Here is a 13,215-nt window from a genome sequence, read left to right as displayed (position 1 = left end):
CTTGGATTGAATTTGGACTGAATTTTACTTAAGCATTTCATATATTATAGATCGAAAGAAATACTATAATTTAAGGACATCAAGCTAAAACACCCTTCCCTCAACCAAAGGATTTTAAAAAGGCGCATATACCCAACGAAAAAAGTATTGGTGCTCCATACTCTTGTAATACTCATTTTCAAGTTGAAAAAGCCCTTTGTCAAGGTTCGCAATTCATCTTATGATCTCAAGGTCACAAAATTAAACCCTCCAAATTAAGACGTTTATGTTGAAGGGTAAATGTCTCCTTATATACCATCTTACTTTCAAGTGCCTAACCTACAGATACTAGACGAAATTCACATGTTGATGGCCATTCAAAATCCTTCTCCTTCCCCAAAAAAAGAAAAAAGAAAAAAGAAAAAAAGAGAAAAAAAAAAAGGGGTTGAAAAGGCCATTCAGAAAAAGGCATCAAACATCACGGAAGCCAAAAGCGAAATGGCGCTATTTGGGTGTCCTTATGTTGTTGATGGTGTGGGACTGACTGACTAATCGGCTACATCTCTAATCTCTTCTAGCTGGAAGTGCAACCTTGCTGTTCCCCATCAAGCCGACTAGAAGAATCAAAAAAGGACCTCCAGTAGTTCAGTTCCATTCAAACTTACCACTTAACTCGACCAAACCATTTCTTTTTTTTTGGACTTTCTCTCCTCATATTGTGTGCCAGTTGCAATCATGGGGAACATACCTTGTCCTAAATAACAGTAGTAGCACCTTAAAACACATAATACAAGCAAACCAAGTGTATTAAATTGACCCAAATTATATGTAGATAATTTAATTTGCTCAACTAATCAATTATTTCTAATGCTCTACCGTCACGAAGACGGCTCGAGGAACGGAAAAGCAAGAAAATAGGGGGGAAAAGAAGCATTTTCTATGGATAAAAGGTAATTATATAAAGAAAAGGGGATTACATATTGCAATTAGATTCACATGTTTGTAACTTTAAAAATGAAATGCAAGACATTAAAGTGTCTCAGAAATGGGGGGAAAGTGGGAGGACAACTTAACTGCTTGTTGTATTACTTACAAGCTCTAATGCTGTCTCATAAACTGGTGCATTTCTTTCTTAAAGAGTTTATGAAGCCTTTTTCCGGAAATTTGTGCAAAGTTGGGTGCCCAGGATTATTTTAAAGTATGACTGAACGGCATCCTTTGATTTACAAACCAGAACTAAAAAACACACAGATAACTCCTTTATCAGCCTCTCCAGTTATCTTTAAGTTTCCTTAGTTTCTGAAGGGCTTCTACAGGGGAGTCGGAACCAGCTTTTCTCTGCATATTACATCGAAAATTTGCATCAGAAGAAGAAAATACAAGGAAACAAGAAAAGATGTAAAAAATTATAGAAGTTCCCCATATAGTATGTGATTGATTGTAGTGAAAAAGAAGGCTAGCACAATCTTTTTCCATTGACAAGTTTACTTTAGGAGGCCCTAAAGTTTCTCAGCCCTCAGCGAAACAAAGTTTGATGGTTTAATTTTAACTTATTCAGTTATTCTGTATTTCTTCTAGGGTAAAACTTTAAGTCTCAAGATCAATTGGTGGCAGAAACGACCTCACCTAAAACTTCATCTCTCTATTCAAAACAAAAATGATGGTCCTAATTTTTCTAATACTTGTATTCTCCTTGAGTAGTTTTAATTTGAACTCCCACGGTCTTTCTCATATAATATATAAAATACTTTACAATAATACAATAAAAAATTTAACACACATTACAGAAGTACTTTCTTAGTTTCTTATACAGATATAACATTTAAATTTGATATCTTTTATCTCTATGATTGAGAAAAAACTAAGATCCAAATTCAACTTCTAAAAGTGAAATCAGTCAAGTACAGCATCTAAACATCGGGAGAAAAATAGAAGGGAGTACTAAAAAAGCGCTTGAAATTTATCAAATGTGCATAACTACAAGGGCTTATGCAGAGTATTCACTTCGGCAATGGAAGGGGTGGTGGATTTAGTATTTCCTCACTCTCTTCCTTGCTTTGAAATCCAACACGATCAACATTCTACTTCATCTCATATTGATGTTCTTTATCCGACCTTCTATCACCAATCTCAAAGCCTCTTAACAATATTTATCCATACACAATCATTTTAGCAAGAAAAAAGATTGAGAATCTTCCAGGGGGATGAGAGAATCTCAAGAGTGTATGTTGTAGTGACTCTTTATTAGACACTATGGGCTATGGAGTATGGCCTTGTTCTTTGGGTCTAAAAGATATTAGTTTATGAACAAATGAGTCTAGATAAGTTTCACATGAGAGCTATCAAATTAATTTCAGAACTAGAAGCAAGTTCATATCAGGGGTTTTCAAACATGAAACCTATATCGCATATAACTGTGTCAAATCCTTTTACACTTCAGAAAACTTTGATTCGACACTAGAAAACTTCAGATTAGGCCAAAAGTACAATATATTTTTTTGGAAGCAGCAGAAGTTGATGCATTGGGCCCTCAAGTATACGACAAGAGACAAAGAAAGAGACTCCTCAGTTAGGAAAAACAGATCACAGCAACAATACGGAACGAACATGCAACATAGATACCTGAATCTCAGATGTGTCGACCCGCATGAACGGGTTAGTTTCTAGCTCCTCTGCAATGGTTGATGGAATCGTGGGCAAACCAGCATTTCGCTGACTCTGAGCCCAAGCCAGTTTCTCCGCTATCTTTGCATTCTCAGATTCAACCGTCAAAGCAAACTGAAGGTTCTTCACCGTGTACTGCAATTAGAAGAGCAAAGTGAACTACAAGACCACTCACTTATCACAGAGTAGATCATATTTTATGTCCTGGTTTAGTCTGATGGCACTTACAGGAACAAAGGAGTAACAGTTTTCTCTTTAAGCATAAAAACACGGAAAATACAAGTATCTTTCTTTTCTAAACAACTAAGTGCGTTCCATACAACTGAATTTGACTTGTCTCAATTTATCCTATCATATTTGAACTTATTGGTTGTAGTTGTAAATTGAACCTATTGGAAATTATGACCATTATATTCCTTGTTACCACATGTGATATATATCAAGAGTCAATATGTTCTCATAACTATCATTATTTTTTTCCTAGAAACCACGCGATTTTACTATGGCTCTTATACTGTTTTACGTATTGAATGTGTTCAGTTTAAGTTTTTTTTATTAGTTGTGACTTGTGAGGCCTTGGGACTCCGAAGTTATCATATTTAATTTATGAGCTATATTAGGTTATGAATTGAATAGTAGGTGTTTTTTATTCAGTTATTTATTTAGGTCCCTAATTTGATATAGTTTCCTTTTCCTAGTGAGTAGTGAGTAGGAAACAAGTTCTTTTTCCTTTTAAGTGTAGACCAACGGTCATATTCTTTAGAGAGAACTTTCTGTTTTTTGGTTGCCCACCCGATTCACCAGAGCTTTGCTCCAACTAGATCCAAGTCCGAGCCGGATTGCACACCTGGCTTTGGGTGGTGAGTCTCCCAACAAGAGACTCTGCATACGGTGAGGCTCGAATTCGAGACCTCCCTTAAGCGACATCAAGATGCTTACACTTGAGCCAACTCTTGTTGGTTAAATTTCATGAGATAAAATCATTCATTTTTTTTTCAAGTTGGTAAGATGAAGGACCCTACTGGACTGACACCTCGCACAAGTATAACTAGCCAGGTTTGCTCGTCAAACTCCTTGGAGGGAGGGGGGTAGTAAGGGAAACCTCACCCACAAAGAGCCCTTACTGGGATTTGATCCCATGAATCTTGAAGTCATGAGGTGAAACCTTTACCACTAGGCCAAGCCTTGTTTGGTTAGAGAGGACTTTCTATCATATTGATTATTGAACTTTGGTTGAGCTTTTGTGCAGGTTCGAATCAGTTGTTAACTAGGATTTTAGTGTTGTTGCCATTATAATGTAACTTAGGAGTCACCTTCTAAGATCTATCAATACATTCCACCATATAAATCATTTACAACCTACCATCCAACAAGATCCATATCAGCAGGTTTCACCTCCAGGTTGTCAAACATCTGGCAAAGAATCTATTCATTTTTTGCTCTAGAATTTCCCAAATACATGTAAAGTATGATAAATTTGAGATTGATACTAGTTTTTGTTTCTTAAATAAAGTCGTAAACTGCAGATAGCTTGGTTGAAATTGACAGTGAAGGGGAAGTAGACCGGAAACTTGATATTAAGTGGGAACGGAAGTGGAATAAACCAACATATCATGCTGATCAGATTCACATCAAGGTCTGATTAGAGCAGAAAGATGTCTCCTCAAAATCTTGAAGCAATATAAAGGAGATGTCCTGGCATCTAAAATATTAAAGAGCTTCAAAAGGAAATCATAAGCTGAAGAAACCTGTAATTTTTGTCACCTAAAGAAGAGGATTTCTTGTGTATCAATCATGTCATAGATTTACAACCACCTCACTGAAAAAAAGTATTTTATTCTTTATCAGACATTTGAGAATCACAAATGTGTATGTTACCCACCCCTTCGGGAACTACAAAAGAATGAGGAAGTCCAGAAATCCCATTTGCTTGATTTGCACATACACATGATTCCCAGATGCCTAAAGATATCAAGATAAGAGGAAACTGGATACATGTTAGTGTGCAGGTTAAGGTTGTGTTTTCACATTTTGACGGGAGAAGCTATTCAAGAAGAGTCGGCAGAATCAAACTCTTCAGTTTCAAAGAAATTTAGCGATTCTCTTGAAGTCTCAAAGCCACAGGAGTTGACCATAACAAAGGGAGGAAAAGAATAGGCTCTCCCTTGTCATTCTTACAACAAGTACAACTTTAAGGATTTTGAAATATGCCTTGAATTATCTGGCGCTAGGATTGACCAAATACGGGGTCTTGAAACTTTTCGGTATATGTAGTTTAGTATATCATTACTGTTTTTTATTCTGTTTAAGCCCATTCTGTTTAGATTTATTATAGGGGTACTATATATATCCTATAATTAACTTCTGCCTCTATTATTCTGAAATACGTACTCTCTCTCCTAAACCTGATAAAGTCAGTTCTCCCTGCTGTGTGGACATAGCTAACATCTGTTAGTGAACCACATTAAATCCTTGTGTCAATTGTTCATTAATTGCTTCTGTCACAACAAAGGATTTTCTGAATAGACTCAGTCTTGGGAAAAGGGAGCCAATCCTTTATATATCCACTTGCCAACGCTTAGGGGTCAGGAAATTTAGAGGAAATGTAAGACTTTTGGTGATAATAGTCAGAAAGAAATACGCCACAATGTATTAATTCATTCAAGCAGCCTAGCCTGCAGCAACCTGCAAGCAAACAAATCCTAGGTTGGTTGATAAAAATAGCAAATGTTCTAGGCCTAGATGCAGTTTGTGTTTCTTTATCTGTTTAAATATGCTTATGGTTTACCAAAAGCCATAATATAAGCTTCTATCCAGAATATAAAAAAAAGTATAATATAAGCCAGAATCATATAAATTCAGGCTACAAATGAGAAAGATGGAAAATCATTCACCTCATGACCGCAATAAACTCTAGTCGGCTTTGGCAAAGAACCCAATGTCACGCAAAGTGACTGGTACATCTGCTCTGCCGTACCCTCAAAAAATTTGCCACAACCAGCAATAAACTGTAGATAAAAATTTATGTAAGATCATCAACTAATGTAGAGGACACTAAACATGGAGATACATAAATTCGCCTTTTTGTGGCTCTAATAATATATCATATATGGAATTATAACTCACGAATAACTACTCCTGTTCAAAGGATTAGAATCTTTTACAGGTGATTCAACTACTAATTACTTGTCAAGAAATGTATCTGAAATACTTCATAATTCGGAAATTAAAACGAACAACAAGCAAGAACTATAATAAGCAAGAGTGAGACCTCATGTCCTACTTCCCACAACCTTACCATAGTATCTCCGGTGAAAACAGCAGGGCTCTCATCTTCCTTGCCAGTTACATAGTAACTTATATGGCCTTTGGTGTGGCTGAGCAAGACAAAGAATAAGCAGAATTCATTCACGGCTGTAAAAGAATGAATACTCCAGAAAAGTCTCTTCTAGAAACCTTAAGATGACCATAATTAGTGAGAAGTACATGAGATTATAGAAGCAAGGACATGAAAAAATAGAGGTATTTTCTTTTCTGAAGCTCCAAAGACAAATGGTCTAATAAACTTAACTGTCAGATGAACTAATTTCTGACCTACTTCAGTTGAGTTAACAGGTGTTTTCAGTTGCATATGAAGCATACCTCCCCAATCCCAAAGTAAATATAAGTAGATGAAAAGAAGGCGGCTAGAAAGGATGGGCTTCTCTCAATAAGGGTGCTCCCATCCTAATCAACATATAAAAGTCGAGTTAGGCCCCTGTGAATCTATCCTAATGACAAACAGCCATATTGATAAAAAATCAGTGAATGACAGGTAACTCAAGGCATATACTCTTGTCCATATATAAGCGTCTGTTTCTAATACCTGCAGTACTTGAAACTACTATAAATTGATAGCTCATACTTCCCCTGTTCTCAATTAATGTTCTACATTGACTTTGACATATTTTTTTACTAATGTATAAGAACATATGTTATTGTATAAATATAATTGGATTTGTCTCAATGTGTATGTTCAATAAATCAACTTTTTACTCACCAAGGTGTATGAAGTGACAGGATGTTGACTTCAGCTCCCAAGGATAACTTATCACCATTGTCCAATTTATCAGTGCATCCTTTTACATTATCAATTGAACCACCAAAAACCTTGATTCCAGGAACCAGCTCTTTCATTTTATCATTTCCACCAGCATGATCCCTGAAAATCAAGAGTTTCACTCAAGCAGGAAAGATAGATAGTAACAAAGCATGGTGGTGTAGCTTCATAGATATGTCCCACAAGTAAAACAATCCAGCACATTGTGATATGAAATTAATAAACACAACACTAAGGCAGCAGTCCACATAACATTACCATATGGATCTTTTAAAAGTTCAATAACTAATAGCACATAGAAGTCGCTGAGTATTTAATGATAGATCTTAATGACCTGAAAGCAAACATATGTTGGAGGCAGTGCCAAATATAATGATTTGTAAAACTATCATCATATAAGTATATAACAGTGACCATCGCAGTCTTCAGTTAAAGACACTAGTATGGTGCCTTCTCAACAGGAAGGTAACTTTTGAAAAGCATCACAAGCATCTAAAATTCACTTAATCGCCCGGACAGTGATATGAGCCTCATATTCTCCTCGTGGAAGATGAGATGTTGAGAAGCGGAGAAAAAGAATATTAAGATGTGTTCATCAAAAGATTTTCTATGCAATAAACTTGACTATTTAATTCTCATATCTAAAGCTTGTTACAGAATGTGGAACCTGATACATGTATATGAAAAGCATATACATCACCACGTGCACCAGAACTTGATTACAAAAGTTGATCATTTTAGGCAATTGAATAACAAACCATGTCCTCAGTCAGCAAGCCCAAATATTGACTTCAATCTCATCTTATTTTTCTATAGACAGCCCTTCCCTTTTGCAATCCAGTGAGGGGATCTTACCAAACCTCCTAACCAAGGTATCCAATTTTTCATTAACATGTTCAGACCATGCTAATCTCTTTTTCGCTGCTTGCATCTTTTCAACAATAAAAAGAAATTACTTTCACCTCATCTCTTATTACCTAATTTTTATTGTTATCCTTTCTTGTAAATTGTATGTTTACGCATACATTATCCAAGAAAGTGTCCTCATCTCCGCCACCCAATCATATGAGTTGAGCTATTTTAATTAGCCAACACTCTACTCCGTAAAGGATAGTTGACCTACACGTTCTTCTAGACTGAGAGAAACTGAAGGGAAAGAAATTGAATTGCAAAGAGAAACTGAAGTGAACTGAAATTAACTGAATCGGAAATAAGTCTAAAAGAACAAGACCCTCTACCTAATGAAATATCCCTTTGACTTTTAACATGTTTTCTAATGGTAAAAAAATATCTAGGCACTCATCATTTTGCCCATATATTGTTGGTCTATACTTATCAATCTCATCATTACATAATTGAGCATAAGCATAAACACGTTTTAAGTTAGTACAGCATCTGCTCCATCTAAGGCATCCCACCCTTCCCCAAACTTGCATTCCAGATGAGTTTTCTCTACTCATCTTGAGATATACTTCCTCTTTTTTAAAATACTTGACACACTTCTCCGGACACGCTTTACTTTAACTACTAATATCTCTAGTTCCCTGCATATAAAATTATAAAATGTTGACATTCTGAAAGTATATATCGAGACAAATCTAACAAAATCTTATATGAATATATTTTTAACTCTAAGGAGTCTCTAAATAGTTTGAACTTGTCAATGACGCTTCTTCTTATCAAATCCACCAAACCTATGTCTTCGACAAAAGAGTTTACACCAAACTGCATCCTCTTAGATTTTATATTTTTTGTAAACTCATCCATACCTGGGGTGAAAAGAAGTGGACGGCTATACTCCCTCCGTTTTTTATTATATTTTTACATTTTACTTTGGGGGAGAACCAAGGAAATTGTGCAAAAAATAAGGAAGAAGTACAAAAAAAGAATATGTGATTTTGGAAAATGTAAAAGAAGTATTAAAATAATGTAGGAGAGAGAAAATAGGGAAGGTTTTAGGTGGACTAATAAAATGGGTGGTGGGGTATATGAGGTAGAAAATTGTAAAAGGTTGATGTGATAGGTTATTGTATAAGGGAAAAGTGAAAGTGCAAGTTTGTAACAATTAAATAAAAATGGCCAAAAAAGGAAAGGATAATAATTAAAAAAATATGGAGGTGCAATATTGTACAAAATGCTTTGCCCTCTTTTGGTAGAAATTATTACAGGTCCCAATTGATTGAACAACGGGTGACATTCTTAAGGAAGCTCTATTCCTAAACTACTGGGGAATGCATAGTACACACAGAACTCATATACATTCCTCGTATATATCTCTAGAACTAATCCAATGCATGTCCTTTTTAATTATTACTTTGACAAATTCAAACTCAAACTGTCCTGGAAAAAAAAAACTGTCCCAGCATTCCTCTTATTCACCCACTTGGTGCCACTATGCACTCTCAAATTATCACGCATGACTTACACTTTTGACATGAACAAGAGTGCCCTACACATTTTAGCCATCAAAATGGCAGAACATGACACTTGACCTCAAGTTCGGGCGTTGAATACCTATTAAAATATCCCTTTGTCCAACTCACTGCAACCCAAAATTCAAGACTCACAACTCGCAATAAATGTTATTGATTTGAATACCGGTTTGATGACTCAACATTCTAGCTCCTTGAATACAATTTTGAACAATCTATAAAGTACTAACTTTGGCCCAAAACTTAATAGTTTTACTCTTAACTTAAAAGGCTGGCTAAAAGAGAGAGTGAGAGAGAAAAAGATCATCTCTCCATTGTGTATGAAAATTATCTGTTGGTTATACTTTTCTAAGCCGTGTCTGTCCTCTCACCCATTCATCTTTACTTATGATTAGTCACATGCAGTGTCCAACTGCCATGACAAGCATTGCGTATGGATATTTTTGTCATGTCGACAGAACAGTGTAAAAATAGACATTTCGGGTGACATAGCAACTATGAGGTCAAAAGAAGGAATGCAGAACAAGTAAGCTGATAGAAGGATTAAATAACTACTTTTCTGTAGTCAACACATAATACTATAATATCTGTGTTTTGACTTTCTTAGCCAAGCATTGCGAAAGTTAATCAACAATTTATTTAAAAATATATTAATTTACAACTTGAAAGATCTGGTTAGATAAGTTTTCAAAGCACTTCATGAAAGTATACATGTGTATTCTGTAGCCTCTATATGATATGCAATAAGGTATAATCATAGTCATAGATACACCTTGTAGTACGGACAATAACAACTCTAGCCATGCTTCAACAAAGGTCAATACATCAAACTCTTCTTAGAGAAGCATGAGGCCAGAATTGTGCTGACTGCAGGAAGGGTAATTGTTGCAGGAGGCAGAGCCATCAGCCATGAACGTTATGTCAGAAAAAGACAACAGAAATCCACAATCACACTAGATTCCAGCAGCTTTGACTCCACAAAAATGTTCAAATGATAAAGGAAGCAATTGGGGTTACATAGATAGGCAAAGCGAAATATGCGGCTGACTGGTGTGAGAAATGGCTGCATTAAGTACCTATATAGTGACACGATTTGGCAATGAATATATCATCACCATGGTGTTGGCAGCCACCACAAATCTTCTAGTTATCTATGGCTACCATATTAATTATTTTAAACTTATCTGAACTTATTGTAGTTGTGAATTGAACATAGGTATCCTTGTTGTCCCTGAACCAAATATATCTGATTTTATTTGCACTAAACTTAACCATCTAAAGTTATTATTTATAAATTCAAAATAGGATGTAAAGAATAGAGCTCTAATCAGTCACATGTGAATATGTGACAAAATTACACCGAGTTACTGATTGGTGCATCAGTGCTTCGTTTGTTTAAACTTAAACAACTTATGTAAAGTAGTTGGAACAATCTTGAACTTATTGGAACTAATCCAAACTTATAAAAACTACACATAGTTGTGAACTGAATTTGGATGATCCTTATCCAAAATCACTTGAACATATCAGAAACTTATCTTTTAAGGGTAAAAAAAAAAATCCTAAATCTGCTAACAAAGTATTGTAATCCCAAAACCCAACATCCTGATTCCGAACTCCAACTAGCTTAACTTAGACCAACAATTTTAACATCAGCCCATCATCACTAATCAATAGGCATGAAACCATTACTACAAGTCTGCAAATGCATCTAGGTTCTGTATTGTTAACACCTTGGGCAGTACTCATACTATATTTGGGGTATCCGAGAGCGAAATGCTGGTAGAGTTTTCTTCTTCCTCATCCAAAAAATGAATTAAAGTAAATCAATCAATTTCCAAGAGGCTTCAAAAAGTACTACTTCCAGAACTAAACTTCCATTTGTCAAAATTTCAATAAAAACTTACACATTCCATCTGATCACAAATTCAACCCATTCCAAAACAACTGATTTTTCTTTTGAATTCTCCCTCATAATCAAGGAATAAGCGATCGCACATATAAAACTTAGATGATTACTACACGATAACATAACTTTAAAAAAAAAAAGTAAAATCGGAGCAAATTAACAATTTACGTAAACCTAATTGAAGCTAAATTGCTGAATAGAAATAAAACAAATAAAATTACCAGTGATGATGCGTAGTGAGAACAAGCTTGATATCTGCACCATTTTGCTTAGCAACTTCTAGAACCTTCTCCGGCTCAACTGGATCAACAACTGCAGCTTCTTTCGTCGAATCATCGATTATCCTGTCCAAAAAAAAAAAAAAAAAATTCGAGCTTGATGTTAGAATTTTCAACAATATGAACAGAAAATAGAAGAGAAAATGATGTTGATGAAACCCTAATTTGAAGAAAAAGAAGAAGTAGTTTACAAGTAAGAGTAATTGTCGTCTAAGCAGGGGATATGGAAAATCTTCATAGTTTTGTGTTTGCGTGTTGGAATGTTTTTCTGAGCGGAGGAGAGAGAAAATGGAACCCGAATAATTTTTGTAGATGGAGATGATATCTATGATTTATGAACATTGACTTACTTCCAGTGTACAGATGGAAAATGTAAACAGTAACTTATTTGACCGTTATTATTCACCATTAAATGTGGGTAAAACCACCATCTCATTTCTGACTTTCCCACACTCAGCTTCCATCATTTCACTTCCCTTTACATTTTCTCTCTCCAAAAAATTCAAAATCTCTATAACCTCCATATTTCCAATCCACTGTAATTATCTTCCACCATCCCAAAAATTAGTCATAAATTTTGCAAATAGTTCATTCAATATCCCTAATTTCAAAATTTTGGCCTCTATTTATTGCGTTTATGGACGTTAGAGACGATATTAAGAAGGCCAAAACACCTCCAGAAAGGAAATCAAGACAACCAAGGCAACCAAGACAACCCAAAAAAACTGTACTTCCTTGCCCAACACCGCTGCAAATCTATCCTCCATTTCCAGAACTAACCATGGGTGACCAAACAATTGAGTAATTTTCTCCTCTTTCCATGTTTGATGATTTCGTTTTTAAAATTTCGTCCTCTAATTACTAAATTTCGTTTTTTTTTTTTTGGATTGCAAGAACACAAAGTGAAGAAATACCATTGGCCACCCTTTTGAGAGCAAATGGGGAAAATCTGAAGAAATGCTCTACATCCAACAAAAGGTAATATCTAAACCTCTACTTTGAAGATCTGTCTTTACACATTGTTCACTATATTACAAGGATTGTACTTTAGATGTTTGTTATTGTTCATTGTGTGTTATTGGCGATTTTATGGGGCTGCATGATGGAATTTGATATCAACAATTGACTTACATTGTTAGTCTTTCTGTTGTACAATAATACACTTTCATTGAACGTATGAACTATGTTGTTATTTTCATGAACATGCAAACAAACTGTGGTTACTTCTTATTATTTACATTGTTGTACATTAAGTAAAATTGATTGTAGATTACTGTGGGTAAAGGTATAAATGATAGACTATGGTTGTTCATTAAAATTCAATATATGTACAATGACACTGACAGTCCCACAAGTTGTTCATTGTGGAATGTTTTTTGTACAATGATAGGCCCATTACTACTGAAAAGGATCCTACTAATGCTTCAACTGACAAGTGAGTACATTTTTTGTTTAGTGATCATTGTATATTGGTAGTTGCCAAGTTGTTCATTGTAGAATGTTTGATGTACAATGACATTCCCCCTGTTACTGAAGCTGAAGCAGGTCCAAAAAATATTGACACTACAAGAAAAACAAGCATTGGCGACCAAAATTTACGACCAGACGGATTTCTCGTTGTAAAAGTTAAGAATCAACGATCAGGTCTTACATGTGATCGCTATAGCTAAATATAAGTTGCGGTTTGGCTAAAATCTCATCGTAGCTATAAAATTCTCATCGCAGAAGCAACTAAAATGTCACCAAAATGAAAGCGGGATTTTTTTCGCGGGATATAATATTCTGAATTTTATTTACAACGACACAAATATTCTGAATCTCGTTGTGCTTGACTCACTCAACTAGTTTTAGAAG

At 35.2% G+C, this 13,215-nt stretch overlaps 1 protein-coding gene across 1 annotated transcript; it reads right to left on the bottom strand.

Moving 5' to 3' along the window:
* Positions 1–912: 912 nt before the first annotated feature.
* LOC104887139 (hydroxyacylglutathione hydrolase cytoplasmic) lies at positions 913–11,708 on the bottom strand. Its single transcript, XM_010671736.4, has 7 exons — positions 11,553–11,708; positions 11,305–11,427; positions 6,683–6,844; positions 5,942–6,020; positions 5,538–5,651; positions 2,602–2,778; positions 913–1,317 (listed from the first exon to the last, which is right to left on the bottom strand). The coding sequence occupies exons 1-7, from the start codon at positions 11,597–11,599 to the stop codon at positions 1,243–1,245; spliced, it is 777 nt and encodes a 258-aa protein (XP_010670038.2). The 5' UTR covers positions 11,600–11,708; the 3' UTR covers positions 913–1,242.
* Between the last annotated feature and the right edge of the window lie 1,507 nt (positions 11,709–13,215).

This window comes from Beta vulgaris, chromosome 2 (genome assembly GCF_026745355.1).
Source record: "Beta vulgaris subsp. vulgaris cultivar EL10 chromosome 2, EL10.2, whole genome shotgun sequence".
NCBI lineage: Eukaryota > Viridiplantae > Streptophyta > Magnoliopsida > Caryophyllales > Amaranthaceae > Beta > Beta vulgaris.
This window is presented reverse-complemented; position numbering and strand designations above follow the sequence as displayed.